The sequence below is a fragment of the Hippichthys cyanospilos genome, chromosome 10 (assembly GCF_059441005.1).
Source record: "Hippichthys cyanospilos isolate Australia breed blue-spotted pipefish chromosome 10, RoL_Hcya_1.0, whole genome shotgun sequence".
NCBI classification, from domain to species: Eukaryota; Metazoa; Chordata; class Actinopteri; order Syngnathiformes; family Syngnathidae; genus Hippichthys; species Hippichthys cyanospilos.
The window spans coordinates 11,420,669-11,447,346 of NC_142378.1; the positions used below are offsets into that span (position 1 = coordinate 11,420,669).

The 26,678-nt window shown below is 37.5% G+C and overlaps 1 protein-coding gene across 7 annotated transcripts in view; it reads right to left on the reverse strand.

Annotated features, from left to right (window-relative positions):
- Positions 1–26,678, reverse strand: part of ptprsa (protein tyrosine phosphatase receptor type Sa) — a 216,680-nt gene that overhangs the window by 60,532 nt on the left and 129,470 nt on the right. For 6 of the 7 annotated variants that reach the window (XM_088426524.1, XM_088426528.1, XM_088426526.1 and 3 more), the window contains exons 7-11: positions 13,462–13,572; positions 4,174–4,443; positions 3,403–3,984; positions 2,533–2,669; positions 1,140–1,284 (exon numbers count right to left, since the gene is read on the reverse strand). In XM_088426524.1, the coding sequence (XP_088282650.1) occupies positions 1,140–1,284; positions 2,533–2,669; positions 3,403–3,984; positions 4,174–4,443; positions 13,462–13,572 (1,245 nt within the window). Of the gene's footprint in view, positions 1–1,139; positions 1,285–2,532; positions 2,670–3,402; positions 3,985–4,173; positions 4,444–11,444; positions 11,775–13,461; positions 13,573–26,678 lie in introns of those variants that run through there. The other variant, XM_088426527.1, reaches the window with a different exon arrangement.

Genomic DNA, 26,678 nt, shown 5'->3' on the forward strand with positions numbered 1-26,678 from the left:
TTTGGAGTGAGGGGCAGCCAACAAGTTGCACTGGTAGAAACAGAAAATGTGTTAAAGGATGTCTGCTCTTTCACCATGGCTCTCCTATGTACCAGTAATCTTAGTAACAGAAATAGCGTTAGAAAGACATCGGGGCATCATTTTCAGTGGGAAGTGGGCATTTGTAGCTATTTTGTTTTGTGGAGTGTCTGTCTGTCTGTCTATCTTGAAAATGTCAAAGAATATCAACAGTAGATACCTTTTAACATGACATAACCAAGGTGTCAGGATATTTTGTCCTTAGGTTGATATTCAAAGTACTGTATTCATATTACCATTTTAAAGTGGATTATATTAAAAAAACAAACAAACAAACAAGGACCAGGAAAAAATGAATTCAAGCAAAGCAAACTAGAAATAAAAGCCTATTTAAAAAAACATGTTTTATAATCTACTGGTCAGGTTACAGATCACTAGAAATCAATTGGCTATGTTCACAATTGTCCTGAACCTAGCGTCTGTTCTTAGTGCTATAGTATTTTCTTCTATTATGAATAAACACAAATTCAGCATTCATACATTTGGAGGACAGTTGTTTTTGATGACCACTCTCAGATATCATTCCCAGATGTGACCTAGTTCATAAGAGAACCTTGGTGGATTCAGAGCAGAGTTTACATTTTTTGTGTCTTCATGATGTGAATCGAAGTGCACTTGCTCATAAAAAAAAAAAAAAAAGCAAAGAAACAAAAGAGGAAACTAGTAACACAACTGGAATAGGTAAGTACACATATTGATTAAGTGTGTAGCAGACTATTATACATCTGGAACCACAGCCATGTTATCCAGTAAGATAATTCAGACTGGAAAAGTTGCAAGGCAGTCTAAAGTCAAATTTCAACCAAATGTATCAACTTCTAACGTACATCTAATTGTATGTAAGAAAATAAACAGAGAAAAAAGTCAAACTCAAAAACAAGTTCATAAAAAACAGCTTTGAATCCTGTTATGTCAAAAATGAAAACTCTTCAAAGTTGATGCAGAATTCATCACCAGAGAAAGGAATATTTACAATGCCGAGTGGTGGTTTCTTGCAAAAAAACAAATCTTTGGTTAAGAAGGCAAAATATGGCAAAAAAGACTGAGAAAAAGCTACATACTGGCTTGCAAGGTCTTCTGTGACATGTCATTGGTGAAGGCTCCAATGCCTTTGTTAGAGACAGCTGCCAGGGAGAAGTGATACTCCGTGTTTGGGCGGAGACCTTCCACAACATATGAAGATGTTGGCCCAAATGTTTTTTTAGTCTATGAGAATTGAAAAACAAATTTCTATCCATTATTATCGTTGCTATGATTATCAAAGATGGAATAAGTACAATTTAAATTCCAGAGGTGGGCATTGTGTCATTACTGGCGTGACCATTCCTGCTGACCATAGATGGAGAATCGCACCTTTGTATCGCATGTTTGTTTGCTGGGGCTGCAAGAGTCTGTGAGAGTAAGTGGCGTAGTTTTCAATTGGATCTCTGCTCTGTTATCCGCTTGTGATTGGAGATGGAACCAGCGCAGAGGCACAAATGCATTGTCTGTGCGTTAGAATTATTACTATTACCACAAATGTCCACTTGATGCGTTATGTTTCAAGTGGGATTAAATTGATGTCAATCACAGCTTTGCAGATGCGCTGCCGTTCATATTACCGTTGACAAGTTGCCATGACAACACAAATCCACAATCTTTGAGCAGTGTTCTATGTATATGGAGCTATTTGCATGTAAACGTTTACAGTTATGTCTTCTGATGAAATGACTTTTTCAAGAATAGCTAGTGAAAAATTCAAATCCGCCTGTGTGGAGTTTGCATGTTCTCCCCAGGCCTGCGTGGGTTCTCTCTGGGCACTTTGGCTTCCTCCCACTCTCCAAATTAAAAAAAAAAAAAAACATTTATGGCAGGTGTATTGGACATACGAAATTGTCCTGAGGTTTGATTGGGTATTGCGTGAATGGTTGTTTGTCTGTGTGCCCTGCAACTAACTGGCAAACAGTTCAGGTGTTCCCTGCCTACTGCCAAAGGTACCAGCAAACCTGGAAAAGGCACCAGCAAACCTGCGACCCTTCTGAAGTGAAGCGGCTATAGAAAATAAACGGATGGATGGGCTACAAGGTCTGTTTTGTCTATTCTTTGAGTGAGACCGAGAGATGATAGTAAATATTGATTGTAAATACTACAGATTAACTTTTTTTTAGTTTTCAAGGTATTTACCATGGTTCTTTACTGGAGTGGGTACACTGGTCGTGCTGTGAATGTGTGTAATGTAGGGAGTAATAGTAGAACAATAATAATAATACTAAGATCTGTTGGTTATTAAGTGGTGCGGACGAAATGTAATTCAGCAACAATGAAAGCACGGTTAAAATAAAGAGGACAGACAGACTATTACAGTTTGCTTCTGTTTAAAATAATGACGGACAAATGCCACTGACGACAGGCAAATGAGCAGACTTTAGTGACACGCCCACCTCTGCGTGATGCCTGCATCACAGAAGTACTTACCTGAGAGCCAAAACTCCCCTCCGTGTAGCGAAGCTCATAACTTATAATTCCTTCTTTGTCAAAAGCTGGTTCCCAGGTCAGTTCAATGCTGGTGTCCGATACACTCCCAACTTGAAATTTAGATGGCTGGCCAGGAACTGAAACAAAGATTTGGATGGATGTTTTGGGATGCATTTTCAGTCATTGAGTTTTAGGGCTCAGACCAGCCCACTGTTGATCACATTTTAATGAAGCTATACAAGTTTACATTTATTACTGTATCAAAAAATAAATAAATAAATAAAAAATGGATGACCACAAGACAATAGTAATTAGAGTAGGCTTCCCCGTGATGCTTAATTGCCGTTACAAGTACATTTGTGATCGTTACACATCTTTAATTTACTTTGTACAGACAGAGAGTAATAGAATTATAATGTGTCTTAAACTATGACTAACCTTAGTAATAAATGTAGGCAGTCAATTCTATAAATAATGTAATGGCCTGCCTGAGGCATCGTTCACATATTTGCACGACAAAGTGATAGTCAGATTCAAGTGTCATATATGTATTATACTTGCTGATTTTAAAATGGACATGCGGGCCAGAAGGAACTTATGCGTAATGGAGGAAACTAATGGATGGACTAGGATAGAGACATGAACAGCCTATATTGCAGCCTGGCCCGTTGGGAATTTGACAGAAAGTCCAGAATACTCACTCCAAGCCTGTATATATGTACTGTATGTTATACTTGTTTCCTTCTATTATTGTGAACCGGAATTTACCAAACATTGGATAGGTAAATTACAAACAACAGCACCACAAACAACAACAACATTTTCCTACCACGGTAATCAGCTCGTAAAATGTAAACCTTAATATCTTACCTCCTTGCAGCACTTTAACATGGATTGGTTCTGAGAAGGGTCCGTCGCCTACTGAGGTAAAGGCTAGGACTTTGATGGTATAGGTCTCTTGAGGAACCAGGCTCTGAATCGTGGTGATAATGCTGTCCTGGACATTATGAATCTGCCAGAGGCTCATCGGCTGGGAGTCATCCATGGTGTAGTAAACTCGATAGCCCTTAATCTGTCCATTTGGTTCCTCTGGGTCTTCCCAGCGTACCATCATGGTGTTTTGCGATATAATCTGGGCTTGAATGTTACGAGGTGGACTGGCAGGGGCTTGTTCACCAGTTCTGGTTTCCACGGGCTCACTGGGAGGACCCTGGCCAATTGTGTTGACGGCCGAGACACGAATTTCATACTCCGTGTTTGGGTAGAGTCCACCAATGCTATAACGTGTGGTGGTAATGTCATCCACTGTCTCATACTTGCTTTCTGGGGATTTAGCACGATACTGGATAATATAGTAGGTTACTGGATCAGGGTTGCCGGAGTCCCAGGTGATAGTCACACTAGTGGCAGTGGTTTCAGTAACCACAGGAGTACCTGGAGGCTTCGGAAGAGCTGTTATGGTGACAGGACAAAAGGCTGTTAGTGATTAATGAAAAAAAAAACTGCAAGAAGAGTGTGTTATTATTAAGATACCAGAAGGGGAATTAAAAAAAAAAATCCTTCAATAAAAGCACATACTGCATCTCTATACATTATTCATGAAGAGCTGATGTTCCATTCTCTGTCAGCGTTATCGCTTACATTTGACAGTGATCTGCGCCACAGCTTCAATGATGCCAAGGCTGCTCATGGCCACACAGGTGTAGTTGGCCGATTCACGGACGCTGCTCAGTTCAAGAACATTCCTACCCACAGGCATCTCATCCTCTGGCGTCAAGTCCTCAGAATTTAACATCCACTTGACGTAAGGCATGGGAGACCCCACCGCCACACATGTTATGTTCACACTCCCACCAGGCATAATTTCTTGACTCGTTGGTGGAATGGAGAAGCGAGGAGGCACCCGCCGGACTGGGAGAAGGCATGAAGAAGGGAGAGGATGACAAAGAGGGCAAAGAGAGTCAAAGCAGAAAGAGAAGTAACAACATAGATAGATGAAAATGGACCCTTCCCGTAGAGGTATTTAACACAAAAAAGTTTAACATTGTAATGGAAACGAAACACAAAACAAAAAGACTTTTCAAAAACTTAAAAATATACAAATAAGGAGAAGGAACTAAACTAACAGAATTGCTTCAACAACAATATAGATTAACAAGAAAGCAACGATTCATAGCAACAAGGTTCCATTGACCAATATTTGACCCATCACAGCACAATTATAGACACAAAAATCTATTACGAGTTTCTCATCTTTGGAGCTGAATACTGTTCAGAACCAACTACAGCGTAACATGATTACTGCCTATAAAAGTGAGAAGAAATAGGCCTTGTGATAGTACTATCAAAAAGGCCGAGATGGCAACCTTGTACTTCCTGTCCACTCAGGCACTCTGCCTCAGAGGGAGTCAGCCATTAGAGGCTTCACCCATAGAACAGGAAGTGTAGGGTTACTGGGGACCGGGCAGCTAAACATATTCTAACACTGATTGTCACTCATCTCCCACATCTACCTAGAAACCTTAAAGATGAGAAACTTTAATCAGATTTTTGTGGTTTAGGGTAGATCCACTGGACAAAGCCTTATTAAGATCTGACACGGTTCCATTGATAGATGCAGCTATCAGTTTCACAGACAGCATGCATAAATAGATTGAGGTAAACTAAGGATAAATGATAAGAAAATCAGATATAAAAATTGAGATAAAATGCATAGAGGAATATAACTGAAGGGTCGCTAGCATGCCCAGACAAAAGACGATTGGAGAGCAAGGAATAGATACGAGATAGAGGATAAAGCATTAGAGAGGTGGATAGAACGAAAGGGAAACAGAGGAGCAAAGAGTTAACAGAGGAAGAGGAGAGTGGGGAGGTTTGGAGAAGGGTAAGGGGGGAGTAACCCACTTCAATAGTATGTAAACTTTTTTTTTTTTTTTTAATCAGCAAATGTGACAGAATGTGATGTTGGCACATTGTCACATCGCAGTCCCAGTTAACACAAAACAACAATAGAAGTAACAAGGTGTGTGCCTACAAGTACGTATTAAACAACTAGAGTTGTTGTGGCAAGAGATTCTACTATCACAGTGTTGGAGTCAAGAAACAAAACTGGATCCACAGGGAGTAGAAATCCAGAGGAGGGAAAAAAGTTGAGAGAGAGGAAATGTTGATGAAGGGCAGACTGAGAACTAACAGAAACAAGAAGGAGTAATGAAGACACAAGTTAATGAAGGATGAGCCTTGATGCATATGATAAAAAAAAAAAATCACGGTGTGTATGTAGTAAATAGTACACACAGATGGTACAGTATTTGTATTTCCGTGTCATTAGAAGTATGAGGCGTAAAATGCAATTGTAGAATATAAATTATGTTCATGATAGGCATCCCAATAAACACTTGATAGAGACACAAAATAGTCATGTAGCTGTTTACAAAAGACGATTGAGTGTATACCAAGCATGGTTTTCTCTGTTGTTAACTAGCACATTGGGAGCAACAAGTGTTGAGGTGAGATAATTGCCTTTACTAATGTTCGCATATTGCTCTATAAAAGGTCCAAGTAAGTACCATTCCTAAAATATTTGAACACATGGGAGGATTATCTTCGCACATGCCAGGTGGTTCAGCAGCTCATTCTGCTTAGCCAGAGAGAGTTCATTTTTGGTACATCCCTGAATTAATATTTTAAGAGGATCTAAACAGAAAGCTAACTAATTTCGGACTTAACATCAAAACGAAACCTCCGACAACAGTTAATGTTAATGTGAGTCTACAAAATTTGACGATCTTCATTTTTAACATGTGTTACTGTACGTCCACGTTTGTTGGGATGCCAAGAAATTCAGAGTGAAGGAATTCTGTACAAATGTAAGAGTAAAAAATGATGAACTAAACAAAAAAAGCTGAGACAGAGACAAGACAGAAAAGACAGGACAAAAAGCAAAGCGGAACTAAACAAACTTGAGCAGCAAGACGGCACACAGAGACAGACGTTGAAAAGCAGGTAGACTGGTGGACATACAGACATACTGTACAGTACGCATAAGGATTAGGCCAGGGTTATTATAGAAAGGGAGGGAGGAGGAGGGCATAAGTGAGGAGATAGAAAAAAGAGACTGTGATTCCAAACCAAAGCAAAGGACAGACCATGGTTTAAAGAGGGTTTGAAGGTCTCACACACTGGGGCTTCAAAGCAAGAGTTAACTACACGAAGACAGTCTTAAGCATCGCACCTAAGCGTGCAAATGCTACTATGGAACTCTCAGGTTGTAGGAATTGTTTTGGGTATGAGGGTGGGGATTGAATGGCCTATTAAAACCACTTAAGAATACTTTTAAATTACAGAGTTAGTGATGGCTGATTTTAATCTCAGAAAACACTGTGCAGATATTGTGAACAACTTTGCACTGATGAGCATTTCATCTTTAGGTTGTTTCATTACGAAAGGGAGGCTGGCATCAATGTACAGTCATTTGGGATAGCCTTTCAATATTTAACATGCCAGAATGTGATTTTTGACATTAACATGAGTTTATTTATTTAATTTAAAAAAGGCTGATCAAACACATTATTCTACTAAATTCTCATTTTTATCTCGTTTCCTAAATTTGCTATCATGGGCAGTATTTTGCAATTAAGACGTTTATGTGACCTTTGAGGAAATGCACATTTGAAGCATATTTAAAAATGGCCAAAAGTTTAGACTTTTATTTACTTAGTCCACACAAATGTTTTAAAATAGTTCAGTTGGGTGAAATTAGATTAAGACGTTCACCATATAGTGGCATTATACATATCTCTGCATTCAAATTTACCAATAACAATGCCTTGAAAACAAAGGTGAAAGGGCAGCCCATTCATCACACAGACATGCATGGGTGTGGCAAGAGTGACATACAGGTGTGCCCCCATCCACTTGGGCTAACACCCGAGAACTAGGACAATCGAAAAATGTCACGCCAAGCCCTTCCAAGCATGCCATCACTACCCAAATACAGGACTATTTCAGACAAACTGACAAATGATGGGTGACAAATTAAAATGAACAAAACCACAACAAGAACTAAGTCCGCACAGTTCCGTAGACAGTACCTGTGCATAATATTATCATACATCAAAACTATTTTTTTTAACTCAGTAAGAGTTATTATTAATTTGGTCTTTGATGCTAACCGTAACATAGAACAATTGGTCTGTTTTCTGCAGGCAGGCTTGATCGAAATGTGTCTGATCGTGCGCTTCTCTCCCAGGGGCTCAGGTAGGTCAAATGGACTGGGAGCTACTGAGTGAATGAGGCTGTCTCTAAACATTTGCTACCCGAACATGAACATACTATACTGTACATCTGAAAAGTGGAGAAATAAACCATCACCAATTTAAAAGCATATCCTTTCCTGTTGTCAGATGGGATCAGTATTAACGTGTATGTAGGGTTAGGGTTAGTGTATTAAAGCAAAGTCTCGTCAACACAGCGCAATTTTTTAAATGGCAGTTAACATATGCCCCATATTAGTAAAACCCTCTACTTGGGGAAGCAGACAGATCCACGTATGGATTACCCTCTCTTGAAATGCACGGTGTTGCTCTGCGGTCAACATACATAATGCTTGAAGCGGAAAAAAAGCAACATTAGAGGAGCTATTTGAACTGTGAAGCAACACCACCTCTTCCCAAAGAGGAACACACTTGGTAGACTGCCTGGTTAGCAGTTCAGAGTTAGGGAAAAAAAAAAAGAATCATTGGTATGGACAGGCCTCTCATTCACAGAGCCCAGGAGCCCAGCCGGCCCATTTGGAATTCAGAGGAAAATACAACAAGCATATTATTTATTTTTCTATTTGGACACATGATCTTGTTTCAAGCCCCAATGTGGAGAGAAAGACAAAAAGACTTACAGTGAACGAGGTGAAAAGCAGTCGAGAGAGAACGCCAGAGTACTCCACTAATTTTAAAAGTGGGTGGTGTTGTGGAGGGAATTGTGCCGAAAAAACAAACAAACAAAAAAAAACAAACAAAAAACAGAGGTGGACATTATTGGCCATTTTGGTAGGGCAGATTTTGCTGCCCTTAAATGAAGGAGGAAGCCAAAATAATGTGCAGCCTTTAGTGTCACCTTGAAGCTGAGATTACACCCTCTTGCTGCCCGAGGACACAGGCATCATATGGAGATCCGTTTTTTACGCTTTCTGGGCGAAGTCTACAACATTTACATAGAAGCTGCAGGGGTCAGCCTGTATTAATACATTGGCTGTGCTCATGCTAAAGAGGGTCTATGGGTAGCTCATCAAAATGCAAATTATCACCCAAAGAAATGCGGCAGCAATCAATGCAGAGGTGTTTGAATGTAAGAGATTTGTCGTTTATCAACTTTTTTTTTTTTTAATATTTGAAAAGACAAGCTGCCAGTTGCCCTTCAAACATGTCCCCATGAGGTTAACCCCTCAGTGTTGTCATTTATTGCATTCATGTATCTGTTCACTTAGTATTTAATACACAGGCGTTTATGAGGGTGGGCTACAAATATTGACTGGAAAAGGCAGAATTTTTTGCTTCCATTGACCATTGAGAATTTAAGGTGTAATCTAGCTTTCTTTCCCAACGTCACACACGGATACATAGCTAGACATGCAAGCATATTGCGAACCAAGCACATATCATTAGAGGAGGGCACACATGCACATGCGTACATAACAGCACAGTCTTTCTGCATCAGTGTCATCATTTTGACATAAAAGTCACAGCCGCTACATGTCAAAAGGGTTTTTTTTTGTCCTCTATTCTTGGAGTGGGATTTTGCCATGGTTTGTCATGCTTTTTTTTTTTTTTTTAAATCCTCTATTTTTGGAGTGGGATTTTGCCGGGGTTTGTGATGGCGGTTTTATTTCTTGGTGTCCTTCAAAGGAGACTTAACCGTTTGCAAACAAGTCTTTTCAGCGAGTTGGTGGAAATATTTTTTTTATGGAATTGAAGGCCAAGAATAGCTGCGAGATTAGGACATGGGAGCACTTTTCATTCCAGTAATTAATTAGAAGAATAATATCACTTAGTTTGCATGTATATAATGCTGAATTTGTTGGCTAATCACCCAAGGCTTGTGTTTACCAAACATGCAATTAGATGTGTAACAATTACTCAATAAATCAAAAGGATAAATATTTTTAATGGATTAATTGTTTAATTTTTTTTTAAATCCCAAAATGATTGAAACGGTCAAAATTCCAGCTTCACAAAAGTATTTATTTTCTGTAGACCTCGACGACATTCATCTTACAATGGAAAATAATGATCAATATTTTTGCCTTTTTTCAGACATTATGGCCCAGATAAAACTTCAATAATTCATTTTTGTGCATTTTGTGCACTGTCATTTTGACATAATGACCTGTTTTTAATAAAGGAATGTGAGAAAATTTTATTTTTAATTTAAATCAGATTCATTAATTAGAACAATCAACAGATTAATTGAATTAATCTTTAGTTCCAGCCCAGTCCTGGGAGAAAAATATCAAATATTAGTTTAGAATGTGCAATAGGATTTCTTAAATCTGTGATTCCTACTTTGGTTTTATATTACTCCGTTTTTAAAGGCAGAGATACAAATCGGCACAGACAATAGCACCAGGATAGCACAGCAAAAATGAGAAAGATATTTTTGGCTAACGTAAATGGTTTAAAAATACTTGAAGGTTAAAAAAAAAAAAAAAAAACTAACATTTTGCCTTTTACCAATACAATTGTGTTGCTTCTTAACTGATCTAAAGATTGACTTCTAGTCATGCCTTATCACCTATGAAAAACAATTATTTTCATCGTTGTATTTCTTTGCAACTGGGCTGGCCCAGTGTAGCTTTCCAATTGTGTGCTCCATAGTTTTATACGCAGTATTATCCAGGGTGAGTAGATGCATCCAATTCAGATCAAGTTAAAACAAATATAAAGTGGCTTTTATGCGATTGCTGGCTTTCTCCCACAAAAATAATGGAGACATTTTTTAATTAAAAAAAAACACACACATAATAATTTTGGAAATGACTTTAAATTGACATTCCTATCAATTCACATGATGGCCTCCTTAATTGCAGTCATCATGATGCCCACTCAAGTCACAATTTCTTTTCAGGAAAGGATCCAAACAAGATGACAGAAATGCTGGCTGTAAACACACTTTCATTCTGCATTTCCATATGCATTGCAAAAGTCAAGAAGCAGAGCAGCATCATTGGGAAAAGGAAGAGCAAAACCGTCAGACGAGAAAAAAAGGAAAAAATAAGAAAATGGAAATTTTCAAAACAGAAAATGACATTATGAAATAGAACGGAAAAAAGGAAAACAGACATACACACAATAATCACAACATAAAATACAAGAACCAAGGGAAAGCCAAAACACGTTGTTTGGGGAAAAGACTTCAAAAACCAAGGAAAGGATAAAATGGAAAAGAATACACAGAAAGCTTTAAAAAAAAAAAAAAGAAAGAAAAAAAGACTGAGACGGCCAAAGGGGTTCTGGACAGGCATGCAAGCGCAGTTACATTCTTTCATCGTGCAACATGTCCTGTTATTTTCACATGCTGGGTTTCCATGACAACACATGCAAGAAAGCCTTTTGGTGCAGAAGCAATACCAGAGGATGCAAAACGAGAAAAGGCCCCACAATGCAAACATAAAAGTAAAATAACAAAACCCGAACCAGTCAGGTTTTATTTCATCATTTCTTCCTTGGCAATATAGAAGAAAACTTCTTTCAAATTAATGTAGCAGTTTGGATTTACAGTACTGATTATCATGTATTTAATTTAGAAATTAATTGAGCTATGTAATAGGCAAATCTAGGTAGATTATTTTTTTACATTTGGATTTTTTTTTTCTCAATTGTGGGTTCATTAAAGTAAAAAAGAAAAAACACACCAACCTTCTCGAAGCTCTGAGGGATGTAAAGGGGTTGATGCAGAACACAATGACATGAGGAGAAGAGAAAAATAGGGGAAACACAGAGAGAGTAAAAAAAGCCACCTCAAGGTGTTTAGCTGCAGCTACATTTCCCTTTGCTTAAATCCCTTCGCCCTCATTTTTCCCGCACTGTCCCTGCTACTGGTGACACCCATTTTGAAAGAACACTTGCCTGCCCACCCCCTTGAATAAATGTCAGATTTAAGAAATAAAACCCAAACAATCAAGATCATTCATTGTTGCCAGTTAGAAGGAAAAAAAAAAGTGGTAAGGCAACACTAGAGTAGAGCTCGTACGCATCATTAAGTTTTCAAAAACTCCTTCTGGCCACAAGGAGTGGCTCCACTGATGGCTAATTGTACTTTTGCAAGAAAGGAAGTTGAATAAAGACAAAATAAGGAAAAACCAATGAACGATAGAAAATAAAATACACACGTTTGGGGCTGAGATTAGAAGCTGCAGTTCAAGACAGATTCTCTCTTTTTTTTTTTATTACGGGGAATACGTTTGTTGCGCCATCATCAAATGTTTGCATTTGACACAAAGATGGAACGTAATTCTTAGACTGCACTAATAATTTGAGGAATAATGATATTTTTGCTTGTAATGTATCTCTACTACAGCTGCTAATCTCATGTGCAGTTTGTGAACAAAAACATTGTCAACGTCACGTATCAGAATTGATTGACAAAAGTTAACTTAAAACAGACAAAATGTTGACACCATTCAAGTGCATTACATAGAATAGAGTGACATCACCTTTATAATTAGGATTCTTGCAAGACTATAGGCACGCCGTTGGAGCAAGTCATAATTGAAATTATTTAAAGCTATTTTTTGTTGTCTCTCAAGTCTAACAACTCTAAGAGTGTACCAAGCGTTCCCATTAATTTTATGTCATATTTCCTCTTAATTTCCATTTGCCAATAATTGCACGGGCTACTATATGATGAGTGTGACAGCATCATATTTTAAAAAGCATGAACACCTTAAAGCTACCTCAATGAACCGCTTTTTGCCTATTGCAGTGATTCAATAGGAATTGTAAGTAGAAATAACAGCCCTGACCCAATTTATAATGTCAGACTAGTGCATTATTTATTGGGAACAAAGTTATTTGGTACACAGCTGAAGGAACAAACTGAGTAGACACTGAGGCATCTTTATTTAATATGTGCCATATAAATAATACATAGTGAAAGTGCATCTGCTTCAATTTATTAAACCTCACTAAACAGGGAGTCATTGTCCTTTTACATTAGTGGCGGAATGATAGTTTTTGTCCAAATCGCATGTGCCCTCTGAGACCGATTCTTTTCTATACCTTTGCTGACCAAGAGGACTACTGGATGTATGGCTATATAGAGATTATGACAACAAAACAAAGAAATTCTAAGAATTTAGCCACATATAACGATAGGTCACATAACAGTGGTGTTTACTGTGTAAACGTTCATTTACTTTTTTGATTTTGATTGGGAATGACTAATCCCTCTTCACGCAATCAAAATCCAGACTTACCGTCGTGCTCCAGTACCTGAAAATAACAAAAAACTAAGCAACTTGCACATGTTGGGTGGAGGGCAAACATTTGTTTGGGTGAACAATTCCAGTTAAACGTTTTGTGGCAACCGATAAAGCAAAGACATACGGCTTCTTGCGCTACGCATTTCCTTCCAAGCGAGTTGGGCATGGCATTGGAAGACAAAATGAAGTGTTACATCATAATACAGAAAAACATCAGTTGGTCAAATGACTGTAGATTTCACAATTGGCTTTTATAGTGTACATTCATTTACACAACGGGGGAAGCAATATTAGCAGAGCTAAAATATTTATACTAGCTGGATAAAACAGAGCTAGAGCTAGGAGGGAAGCAATTATCATTTGTTAAACTCAACAGTAATGACACTAAAAAGAGACTGTGCAGACATTTTACTTTTTTTTTTTTTTTGCTCTAACTCTTGTGTTCTCCCTACCTCGCACATAAAGGTTAGCAGGGGACGAGTAGCGGACGCCTTCCAAATTAGACGCCACGCACTCGTACTTTCCTTGGTCTGTCTCCTCGCTGTTCTCGATCTGCAAGGCACCTGAAAACAACAATTTCCAGCAAAAACAAGCAGAATGAGAGGAAGAGACAGACAGAAAGAGAGAAAAAGAGGGGAGAATCATGATTAGTTGATTTTTTTTTCAATTATTTCCTGGGGGTGACTGCATGAAGAAGTCTGAAAATTCTCTAAATGGGGGGAGGGGTCTTGGAATACTTTGGATTATTCCAGCAAAATGGGCTTCTCTCGGCAGTGTTAATGCACTTCACCATGACAAACCGCATTCCCCTTCAGCATCCGCTATACGCAGATAAAAAGGGAACAAATTTAATAAATAAAACAGCGGGCTGAATCAGTCACGCCGAATTTGTTGGTAGCAGTTGGATGTGACAAAGTAAAAGGACAAAGTCATAATGCAAGTGTAAAGGAAGCTATTGGGCAAAGGCGTAGATATGGTGGTGTCAACTCAAAGGGATTAAACAAAACATTTTGCAAAACACTCACGGAGGGAGACACTCCACTTGAGAAATGGGAATTTCTTTACATGTATTTTTATTTTACGAGCATAGCCTCCTGTTGTGTCCACTTTAGTAGACATTTGTTTTTGGTCTATATTGGGGTTGCAGAAACACAAAAGTGTTTGGCCACAACCAAATACTAAATTGGAGAAATGCTTGGCGGGAAAACTAAACTCTGGGGGGAAAAAAAAAAAAAAAAAAAATCAAAATCTTTTTAATTCACATCCATTTGCTTCAGCCAATCGACTTTGAGAACAGATTGTAACATCACAAGCAGCGTCCTGGACAGGTCTGTAAATGATTGATGAAAATGAAATAAAACAGAATCCTACAGCTCTGAATATTAATCTTGTTTGATATTTTCATGCCTATTTAAAGGGGACTACTTTTAATGTGCTCCAGTTTTTTTTGTGGTGAATGTTAAAATATTTAGAAATAAGAAAGGCAGTTTTATTCTTCATTTTGACCAGATGTTTGTCTTCCTTGATAGGTCTTTTTTGGCTCGTCTACAATCTCCTTTCCAGAAGTGGAAGCTTGGTAGTGAGCTTTTCTTAACTCTTTTCTCAAGTCTACCTAACTTGGGAGAGTCCTAACAAGTGACACCAAACTCCTTTTCCTGTCTGTATGGAATTTGTATGAAATTTCAAAAGGTTGCTGTTTTGTATTATCACATAAAACGTTCTTGGATGTAGTGTTTTGGTTTTAATTGTTTTGTTTTGGCTAAAATTCCAAAATGCATTTTGTTGTTTTCAACCTAAATCTTCAGTGGTCTAACATTCCGTGCATCTCTAGTCTATATCTTTTCATTCTACTGAACTACTCTACCAAGTCCTCATGTGCTCAGTAGTAGAGGACACAATAGCAATTCCAACGATGCCTCATATATTTGGGTGGGATCCAATTACCTCGACTGTTTTGCTGAGACAAAATGGAGATAGTTACAAAATACATGGACAGGCTGCATCTCAGCACGCTATAACTGACGTGATGTTTACAATTGTACAAGTTCAATTATTGCAAAGAACAAATGTGGCACCTATTTTACATACAGTATTTGTCAATAAACAAACAAAACAAAACTATAATGTTGCAGCAAGGTGATTTATCAAGCTGTACTCCGTAGATGATTAATGTAACTTTTAAATTCAGATACATTCCTACATTTTAGGGAGCGTAACATCCCCAGGGGGTTGTTTGATAAAGAGTCAGTTATCCGTGATCTGATTTAAGATTCCACCCCATTCAATGTGCAAATGAACTCCACCTAATACTTATGTAGGTACAACATGAAAGCTTGGAGCGTGCGGAGAGGTAGGTGAAACAACGGGCGTCACATCATTCTGCATTAGAGCATAGTTGACGGCATGTCCTGATGATATCATTAGTGCTTTTGGCTGCTTCAGCAAACAGATTGCAGCCCAGGCTTCCCTGACAAATGCTGCAATGTAGCTCATTAGTGTTGATCCAAGAAGCATCAATGTACCAGGCACCACCCAGAATACTTTGTGGTATACATACTGTATCCAGGTGCTTCTTTCTATCTTTTTGAAAGTCAAAGCTAGAACCGAGGCAAAGCAATCCTAGTGAAGATCCTACACCATGATCAACACCGATGTGTACTTTTTCATATATGCCTTCCAATGTTTCCTAATTTTTGATGTATCTGAGCATGTACACAAACTCCTTGAGCATGCCCTGAACCAGGGTGAGCAGCAGCAGAGATGCATCTGTTAACCAAACCAGTATCACCAAAACCTGACATCATAATAATCAATGTAAATCAATTAAAACTGAAATGTAAAAAAAAATGAAACATAAGTGTTGACTGTCTTTTGAATAACATACTTTTGTACTTTAAATTTAAAGCATGAAAGGCAAGAATGTGATGGAAAGGGACGTACTGTTGGAGGGGAAAAAAACGCAGGAAAGAAAGTCAACACAAATGAGTAGTCAGTTTGACAATTACCTTCTGTCTAAAACTCAGCAATCTGTTTGGCATGCAAAACAAGCTGAAACGGGAGCTGGCATTTGTGTTAGATTCACCTCAAACTACAGCAACAGCTAAAAAGACAAAATAGATGTAGAATGAATTAATGTTTCAGACCTTGGCTAGAGAATGCTCGACAAGGAGATGAGCGGACCATATAAAAAAAGAAGAGGGAGCAGCAGAGAGATAACTTTAGTCTATTTCAAGATACTTCAACCTTCTCTTAGTCAGCCTGAGAAGAAATAAGGACATGCAAGCTGGTTGGTAATCACTGGTGATGGAGGAAAATCCTAAATTATAACTTTGCTCATTAACTTGACGCAAAAATACGTGCTTGTCAAGTCTGTTTTCAAAAGATGTCAATATTTCTGCAATCAATTGATAAAAAAAAAGAAAATGTCTTCGTTTCACCTCTATTCTTTGAAAATACATGGGTTTTTTTTTTTGTTTTTGTTTTTTTAATAGAAAATATGTGCCTCAATGTGATATTTGACTAGTCCCTTACAGGAGATCGGCTAACATTAACAAGTTTGGGGGAGAAATATTGTTTAAAAGTAGAATGGGACATATTTTTTATTTTGGCCATTGCGGGTCTGTTACCTCTTAAAATGTCAATTAATATCCATATCATCTGTTCTTTCATTCTGCTTCAATGTACAGTAGAATCTGAAACAAAATTGTCTTGACCTAGGCTAATAAAACTACACAAAAAAAATTGTCTGCCATGGAATTTGTTTCTGCAATGAGTCTTTAAAATGTTTTTTTTTTTTTATTCCTTGACCTTTATTTAAATGAAGAAATAATTCTTTACTTTTACTTCAAACAAAGACAAGTTTTTTCCAGCTATTATTTTTTTAGATTTAAAAAGTCTCCAAAAACATTGCCAACATATAATGTATTTACAATTTTAATTTGTTTTTTTTCTGTCCACGGTGCGTTTCATATACTTGAACTTCGTCATCGTAACTGGTCTGAGGCGTGGCATTAGGTGTGACTTTTTTTTTTCTTTAAAGTGAAAATACAGGGCTGAAATATTAAAAAAAAAAAAAAAAAAAAAAATATATATATATATATATATATATATATATATATATATATATATATATATATATATATATATATATATATATATATATATATATATGTCCTTCTCAGGCAAATTAAAACAGTTATGAAGTTCACAGCATAGTCATTCACTGATAATCAAGCAGCCATCTAAAAAGGTTTATGGTAGAATTCTGGCTCTGACGTGTCCTCCTATGTCCTCAGTGCTGGTGTCACCAAAAAATTATTTTTCATCCAAACAATATTCTACAGTCTTTCCCCTAGTAACGTCTCTGGAGTCTAACACACTTTCCAAGCCTTCTCTGCCATGCCTTACTGCACTTCTAGAAGGATTCTCCCAGGACCCTCCGCAGCTCGGACATCGCGGTCATCTTGATGTCTTCAAAACGAGTCCCCTTCATAACCCTTTTGAGGTTTGGTAAGAAAAAAAAAAAAAAAACTGCATGGCTGGGTGAGTTTGGGAGGTTCCTGCAGCATGGTCCATTCAACCCGGTCAGAACTAAGGAAAACCTAAGGCAATGGTTGTCCTGCCTGTCTTTCCTCCTCGCACTGAATGGAGAAAACTCCACAGGGATTGAGACTGCTGATCATACGGCTCATATTAAGGGGTCGGTAATTTGGGTATGAAATACATATAACATTTGTGCCACAAGTCCTGGAACTTTTACCACACATCTTTTACGGTAGCCCATCATGTAGAACTCTCCATCCTAATCAAACACTGCATCTCAGAATATAATGTTATACATTTGGTATTGTAAAGCTAATATGTGAACTGACCTAAAAGAATACTAACATTTTAGATTCGGCACTCGAGACTTCGAGAACACCAATGTAATTGCTATCCCATATATTGCTTTCCACTTCTGCTTTATCTGACCACTACTTCATAAAATATGATGTCATGGCATGATGCCATTTCTCTAACCACAATCAATGCTATAGTCATAATATTTACGCTTAAACCGCAAATGTGATGCAAGAAATATGACTCTGAGCTATTGCTTCCTTTTCCTTCTAATGCAGGTCTTATTGAAAATCTCACAAACAATTTCACAGTGGCTCTCTGTAACTCCATTGACATGCACCACCATTAAGAATAAACACACATATTACGCCCTGGCTAATAGATGAATCCTGGGCGCAAACACGCAGGAAGCTTGAGTGCAGAAAAGTATGCGAGTAGACCTAAGGTTTAATATTAGGCATAGGATGATTGTGAAAATACAAAAATAAGTTCACGATAGCCAAATCCAAATATTTCTCCAGAATAATGTGTGTTCATGAACATGATTTTAAATATATATTTGACACTGTAGCATGCTAACCCAAAGGCAGCTACCCCTAATAAGGTAATGATTTCTTGTAATGAATTAATAATCAACATAAAAGTAAATACAAGCAAATCCATTACAAACTGGATACGAACCCTACAATTTGTGTAAGTAACAGTCAGTAAGGAAGAGCGTTTGGTTACACTCTCACACTGATGGAGTAACCTTTAAAAAGACGAGCAAAAGTCATTTGAGAGGCAAAACAAAAACAACACACTCACAGAACCATCTTTCTCGAAAACTCCAAAGAACCAATCCCTGTCTGAGGACCCACTATTCTTTACATTATTAAGGTTTCCTTCTAGCTGCAGCATTTAAGATAGCCGTGATTAAACCCTTACTTAACAGTGGGGTTTGCAATGATTAAAAGAAAAAAATAACTAAAAATATTTGTATGTGATGGCATTAGGGTATTATTTAAATGATCATTAGGGTACACAATGTCACTCTGGCCCCATCTTGTGCATCTAATTTATTTTTTTAATTTTTAGTTTTTTTTTATGTTTCTTTTCATTGTCAAGTTGATCAAAAAAATGTCCTATTTCTAATAGATATGAAATCTAAAACATGTTTAAAAAAGCTAATTAATTGAGAGATTATTCACTTATTAAAATAACTCTAAGTTGCAACTTCTATTTTTTTTAAGAGGTTATTTTCAAATTTTATCATCAACTGAAAAAAATGCAAACTTCCTAAGTGCAAGTTTTGACTATATATTAGTGTCAAATCTCCCATTAATCACCAACATTCTTTTAGGAATCATGAAGTGACGCATTTCATACGGCAAACATGAACTCAATGTGCTTCAAGATAAAAACAACAGAATAATGATCACATGTCCTGTAGTAATCCATTTCATCTGTTTTATTCAGCCTTCATGGCAGCTCACTCTATGGAGACAGTCATCACAAAAGTGGCTGATGACCTTTTACTAGCTATGGACACTCACACATCATCAATAGTATTATTACTTGACCTCACTGCTGCCTTTGGTACATCCATCATAATATAACTGTACTGCTAGATCACCTTGAAACCTGGATCGGTATCAAAGGCTTAGCACACTCATAAAATGTTACATGGATTAGGACCGTCCTATCTTGCTGTCTTGGTGCTTCCTTATGTCAAATTCCGTGTCTTACGCTTGAAATTAGAAGCTTCCTATGAGAAATAAAACCAACACATATTCTAGAGTTTCTCTATTTGGCCTTCAATACTCAGGAGCCATAGATGTCTGAAGTACCCTATTTTTCCATGCAGTGACAGAAACTATGCTCAACAGGGATGCATTACCGCAGGTCTGTCCAATTGAATACCACTCAATTATTTTTTTTTATCATTTTTGAGGGGCAAGTGTTACAAGGCTTTCTTACAAAAACTAAATTAATAGTGATAGGTTGAGGTTATTTCCTTGTTTTTTCAAGTTAGTTTCTAATTATTGGTCTGATGGTTGGGCACTCCTAGTCTTATTTATGAGAAGTAATGAAGAGATGAATAAATAACAACTTGGACAAAAACAATGAAAGGATTGAGGGCAAAAATAGAAATGGCAGACAAGAGAAGAACAATTGGAGTAGAAGGATGGTTTGAGGCATGAGTGATTAATTGTGTAAAGTGCCCCAAGTTGTGGTCTGCCCACCCTGTCGTTATTTTGCAGCAGCTTTGCCAATTGTACCCCCCTCTGCCAGACCCACTTGTGTAATTCAATTAGTTTGCTCCAGCAAGCCTTGATTGATTTCTGTAGGCAATCAACAAAATAACTGGCCCAATATCACTCCCTAATTCTTACTCTGAGGCCAGTCAGGCTTGCCAGAGGCATTCTATTCTCTCCATTTCCTCTCAGCCTTCTCACGCAAACACTACTCACTGCATTGCAACACAAATTTGATTGAAAACCAACAGCAATCAAGTGGACAAACCCGCACTTCTTTTAAATACAGCAGTTTGGTTGCAAAGGTGGACATATAAGGGTAATTTATTATGGAGCAAGATATATATAGCCATATTTCCATCTGGATATGGTAACTATATTTTAAGATGATGAATTAGAGACAGCCTTGTCCTGTTCAATGTCATGACATGGGCTTAGAGCCTATCACAGATGCTCCATTTCCTTCACATTCCTCAAGATAAAACGGAGTTTACTTATCTTGAATTCGTTCACAAATGAGCATATAGACACTGCTGTTGATAAGGCAAACAGTTACCTGGACAAAAATAATGAAAAACTCAAAATTTCTGTTCGGAACTTGTTGTCTTAAAATGTCACAGCGCAGAAGGCACTGTGTAAACTGCAAAGCAGCGGTCCGAAAGTTCCCTCCATTGTGGCTTTTACGGTTGTCACTTAGGTACGCTTTGCCACCACCCCAAGGTCATTGTGGCCAAATCAGTGTGAGACCAAAATGTGATGCCATTGTTGTCTGTGCTTATCTTGTGGCACTCATGAAATTTGTGATGACATAGGTAGGGAGGGTCACTATTCTACTCTTCCACCTTTCGTATGGGTCTTGAGCTTCTCCACTGTTGCTTTGTTTGAATCGGAATTGCCCACCCCCCCAACTGTTTGACAAAGTTTGATGAATTAGACTTTCACAAAGAAAAACAGATATTTGACAAATAGTTGACTGCCTGAGACAGGTAGTTTTCAGTAAAAGAGCAATGCATGATAAACACCATTATAAAAAAAACAGTGTCTACCTCTCTGTTCATATCAGAACTGAACACACTTGTCTTTGTAAAGGGAAAAGTTTGATATAGAGTTCAGATCGGATATAATTAAAGTCATCATGATGTTGTGACCTGTCAATGTATCTAATTGCTAGTGTAGGGACAACATACTTACCTGATTAACGGAACAAAATACATTTTCAATGAAGACATTGAATCTGTTTATATGTAGTCAGTAGCCCCTTCAAAAGTTGTATATCATTATTATTGTGTTTTTTAAAAGACATGTAAACACACACAATAACCAAACTAAACTCATATCTGTTTTTTTTTTTTGTTTTTTTTTTTATTTAAACCCAAATAATACTGCTGAGTTACCCCTTTTCTAACCTGACTATATGGTCATTTAAATGCATTCGGGTTGCCTCTTTGACAAAGTCATAGGTTTGTGTTCTGTGCACACTCTATCCACACGGAGTCTGGATCTTTTCAAAATGACTGATAGTATGATCCGCTACATTTTTTACACAAGTGAAAGGAGTAAAAAAGAAAACACTCAATATTAGAAAAGTAAAAGCCACTCACATTACGTTGCCACTTAGTGAGCCATACTTATATATAGGGATTTCTCCGAGGAGTAAACACACAGGGAGAAACTTAAACGCAGTATAAAGCCGCATTTTTGCAGCGAGACGAAAACCGATCACTGTGGTGAGTGAAGGACATGTTGTGTTTTACTCACAGTAGAAAGTAAGAAGCGGAAACGATGCGTATTCGCATTGTGGCATCTGTTTGTCATGTTTCAATCCACGTAAAACAATTAACATAACCCCATTATCCAAAGTGTGTAAAGAGACATAGTAAAGTTGAAATTTGACATTAACTTGACTTTTACCAGTGTATGCCTGTATGTAAAACTATTCATTGAACTACTGTAGAAATGTAGTGGGAAAAAAAGTTAATGTAAAGTTACTCTAACAAACAGCGATTTACACTATCATTCCATTTTCTGCTTTGATTTCCACCCTTTCACGACAGAAAAAAAAGTCACTACAGCTTCGTTTTTAAAGAGCAGCCTTGGCCCCCACGGGCATCACTAGGTTCATCTTTGTAAGAAGCTCTGTCACAGACAGGAGGGAATAAATGCAAATTTCTGTAATGCAACTTGCTTATTAACATTACATGAGTGTCTCTCGGCTCTAGCGGAGACCAGAAGGATGAGAAGGATATCAAAGCAGAGAAGATGGAGAGAAAAAAATGGGGGTCACAAAGCTTGCCATCTTACAGTATTCATTAGCTCGGCCTAAGAGGACCTCCTTGCCCATTTCCTCACCTAAACATCATCACTCCAACAAGCAACCATAATAAAGAAAAATATCTGCCTTACATTTTATTTCCCAAATAGGAGAAAATGCACAGAAGACACAGACAGAAGTGGAAGAACATTGCTAAAATGGGCATATTTAACACAGACATCACACAAAATACAAACAAATAGGACACAGCAGTATTCTTTTTTTGTTTTTGTTATGGGTTACCAACAGAATTGTCACCTATTTATCTATGAGGATGGTGTTGTGAGAGGTCTATTTATAATTATGAGATTAAGATATTTTAGGTTATATTTATATTGTTTTACTGTGATGGTTAAACGTCTTACCTCGAATCGGGGTACTCTCTGGAGGAGACACAAAAATGAAGACACAACATAGATTTAGTTATAGGTTAGTGGTAGTTAAAGTTATATTTGGCTTAGGGAGTGGATCACTGGAACTGGATTATAACTCTTGTAAGGCTTTGGGAAGTGGAGCTTTTTATAGTGATAGAAAAATAAAATAATCTCTCCCTCTGCTGGTATCACAAGACAATTCTATAGCTGAGGTGCTTTTATTTCTCTCAGTGGTGTATGGTCCATACCAATAGCAAAAACTCAATGCATCATCAGCAGGAGTTGGCATTTATTTAGTACTGGGTACAAACATGGGTGATAAGGCATTGCTAGAGCATGACCTTACGCTAGCATAGTCTGCTCCAGTGTCATAAGCCGTTTCCAAGCCGAATGACCTTGAGTGGGAGGTCAGTGAAGCAGTTATTGATGTCTCCATTCTATCCAAGGTATCTACATTACAAACCTGCTGAGGTGATAATGCAGTCTGCACTGATCTAGTTCAGACTGTACCTTCTGGCAACCACATGCTAAATCAAACACCTTGAAGTTTTTTTCTTTTTTTTTTTTTTAATTCCACAAATCGTAAACCTCCTTAAGTGTTATGGATAGACACTTCATCTCGAGCTTCGCCACTCCTGCTCGGTCATTTTGTCTCTTGGCTTTTTCCATTGTTACATATCTCTTAGGCTGTGTGCTTGCCTATTCTTTGTTTATGGTAAGTCCATTGTGTTACAAGCTTGACTTCGGGCCAAATATCCCATTAGGGACAATAAAATACCCAGCTTATCTATTCACTCACTGGTGGGCTTTTTAAAATGTAGCTGTGAGTTGTTGCTTGGATGTAAAATGCATCCCTTGCAGGCAGAGCCATGAATTGTTGGGGACAGAGATTAACTCAAACCCCCTCACTCTGGCATGCACTGCATTAAATTGTTCTTCTGCCCATAGCGAAATTGATGTCAAATTGGTTTTTAACATTTCTTTCTTTCTTACTATCCACTATTTCTCCATCTTTCGCAACATCTCTTGTTGATGACGCGCCTTTTGCAGTTTCGCTCCCCTCCAGTTGCTTCAGTTGGACAACTCATGGTGCAAAGTGCTATCTGTCATCTCTTTACAGTGGAATTTTGGTCTATGCTAATAGGAGAGTACAAGGGACTGGACTTTACTACATTTGGGCTTACCTGTATGTGATACCAGCAGATTGGAGGAAAGCACTTAGTTCAAGTCTAGGGTCTACCTGGTTTGTGATGTGTTTAAATGCGTGTATATATACACAGTATATACTGTACACAGTGTTCCCCATCATATTACAGTTCATCATGATCACAGAATTCTAAGCGATCATTTTACTGGTTTTTACAGTTTACCAAAGTTTGTCTCTGGAATTGTGCAACATCTATCACTACATCAATCAAAACATCAGTATGATTTGATGACTGAGGTAGCACTAAGATGCTCTGTAACTCAGAACAAGAATACACATTATACAATTGTATGTTTTACTATTTTTAAGTTTGTGTTTCTTACAAAGTAGTGACAACATCTACCTTGAGGCTACAATTGTATGAATTGCTACTCTGTGAATGCTAAAGTAGCAAGCAGTTGTTTGAAGGTTTCCCATTTTTGGGAGGTTTTCAACATTTTTGCCAATTATTTGACCTTCTGTAGTGTTTCAAATTACACACTATTGGTATTAAGATTTTGTCAGACAAAATTGCATGGTTTGAGTTGAGCATTTTGCTGTTTGAATCTCCAATGTTTAATTATTTGTTTTAGGTCTCAGTTTTTGAGAAACTTTCATTAGGAGTCAAACAAAGAGTTTTAACTAAGTACACTTTGCCTCTTATTTGGGGACGTGCGAGTGAGAGCAATAACAAGCTTTAGGAAATAATTAATGAAATTTCATAAAAATGTAAAAGGTAATTTGTTATCTTTTTAAAGCGAGTACAAGTGTTAAAATTCATGATTTTTTTTTTATTAAAAAAAATGATGAATGAATCGTCTATTACGGATTGGTGTAGAACCAACCCTTCGCGATCAGTAGGGGTTCACTGCACACATGCGTATATATTTTATGTATATATACTGCACACTCATATCCAAAAGTCATCGTAATAAACAGGAAAAACTGTAAACATCGGCATGATGAAAATTATTTAGATTTAAGACCAATTTATAAGACACAAGGTTAATCACAAGACAGGACAATAGGGCCCCTCTGAGGTTATATTGTTATGGTGTTAGCATTTTATTAGAGGCTGCAGGAAGAGGTTGACTTATTTTACTTCAGCAAAGTATGAATTTTTAGTCAGGAAGTTAAGGATGTTACTAGTTAAAGGTTGGGTGAGGTAAGGATAGTGTTAGGAAAAGGTTGGGTTAAGGTTATGTGGTTAATAAAGCAGGTTTGTAGAAGGGATGACAATCACACAAAGGCCTACTTAAAACTTGCGGCAAAAGGGGATGATATAGGAGAAAATAAACTGGTTCAATAATTGAAAGTTAAAGGCACTTTGGTTTAAAAGCAGTGAGGAATCGCTATGCTATTGGTCAAAGGGATTTATTTTGGCTTAATTTAAAAAATACAGGGATTAAAAAAAAAAAAAAAAAAATCTAACCACACAGCTACTAATCCACCTGTATAATAGGCGTATAGCTTGATGGCTGTGAGCCTGCCCCTTTCCAAGCTTTCGTCAACAAGAGGTTGATCGGCTTTCATTGACTATGACCTAAATACTGTACACCTCAATAAGCGACTAAATTATCAGCTGTGGCACTTTTTACTCCTCTGATCACCCCAGATGTTTGTTAAACAGCCCTTTAGATGTTTGACAAATACAGTATAATGCAAGGTTCCAATCCAAGTGCAAGTTGGCCCGAATTCTACATTTGTATACCTGGACGATTGAATGTCTCATGTGTCAAACTTGTCTAACTTGAATTGACAGCTCATTGTGTGTCCTATCCCCAAATCCAAAAATGATTTAGCACAGGCTTTTAACATATGGGACAGTGAACTTCCTTTCAAACAATACCCTAATTCGCCAAATATAAGACACACTTTTTTTTTTGTTTTGTTTTTTTTTAATCAAAAAATGAAGCCTAAAGTACGTATGAGTATTCAATGAAGATTTATCTGGCAGCCAGATGAGCCAAGTTTTGATGCACAGAAGCACATTTTTTTATTGGCTGTATTCTTACTTACAATAATAACCGTAACAAAATGAGCTAGAAAGCAGATGACAGTTGGCTATTAGCAGCCAGTTTCTATTGCAGCTAACAGCAGCTCAGGTTAACTGAGATAGTTATCGCATTATTTTCAATAAAAGAAGCGAGCAGGAATAATAAACAGGAACATTACTAAAACGGAGAGGATCACGTAAAAAGGATGAGGTCTCCAATTTCTTCCAATTAAGACTGGCGAGGTATGGAGATGTTTTGGAGCTTTAAGGCATTTAATTGGACAATGCCAGGAAGACGTTTGCCACCAAAGTACATTCAGCAAAATGTCAAGCCCCCTTCATAAAACTGGAGGAGGTCCTTGGGAAAACTATGCAAAAATATCACTGGCCTGACATTACAGCATGGCTTGGAACTTGAGAATTTTTTTTTTTTTTTTAATTGCATCAATCCAGTTTGATACATTCAGATTTGTCAGTGAGTGTGTTTGTAGGCTTGTGTTAGTATTTTCTGTGACTTTTTCAGTTTTGTGATCCTACATCCAAATAATGATGGCAAATCACTTACTCAGGTTGTACAAAACGCTCATGAAAATATTTGCCAAGGAAGGCTCAAAGCTGAGAACATAGGAAGGCATCAGCCAAGGAATCTTACTGTAAAAACGCAGCCCTTTTTCTCATCAACAAACATTATACCTAGCTACTGAGTCAGCAACGAGGAGTTCGGCA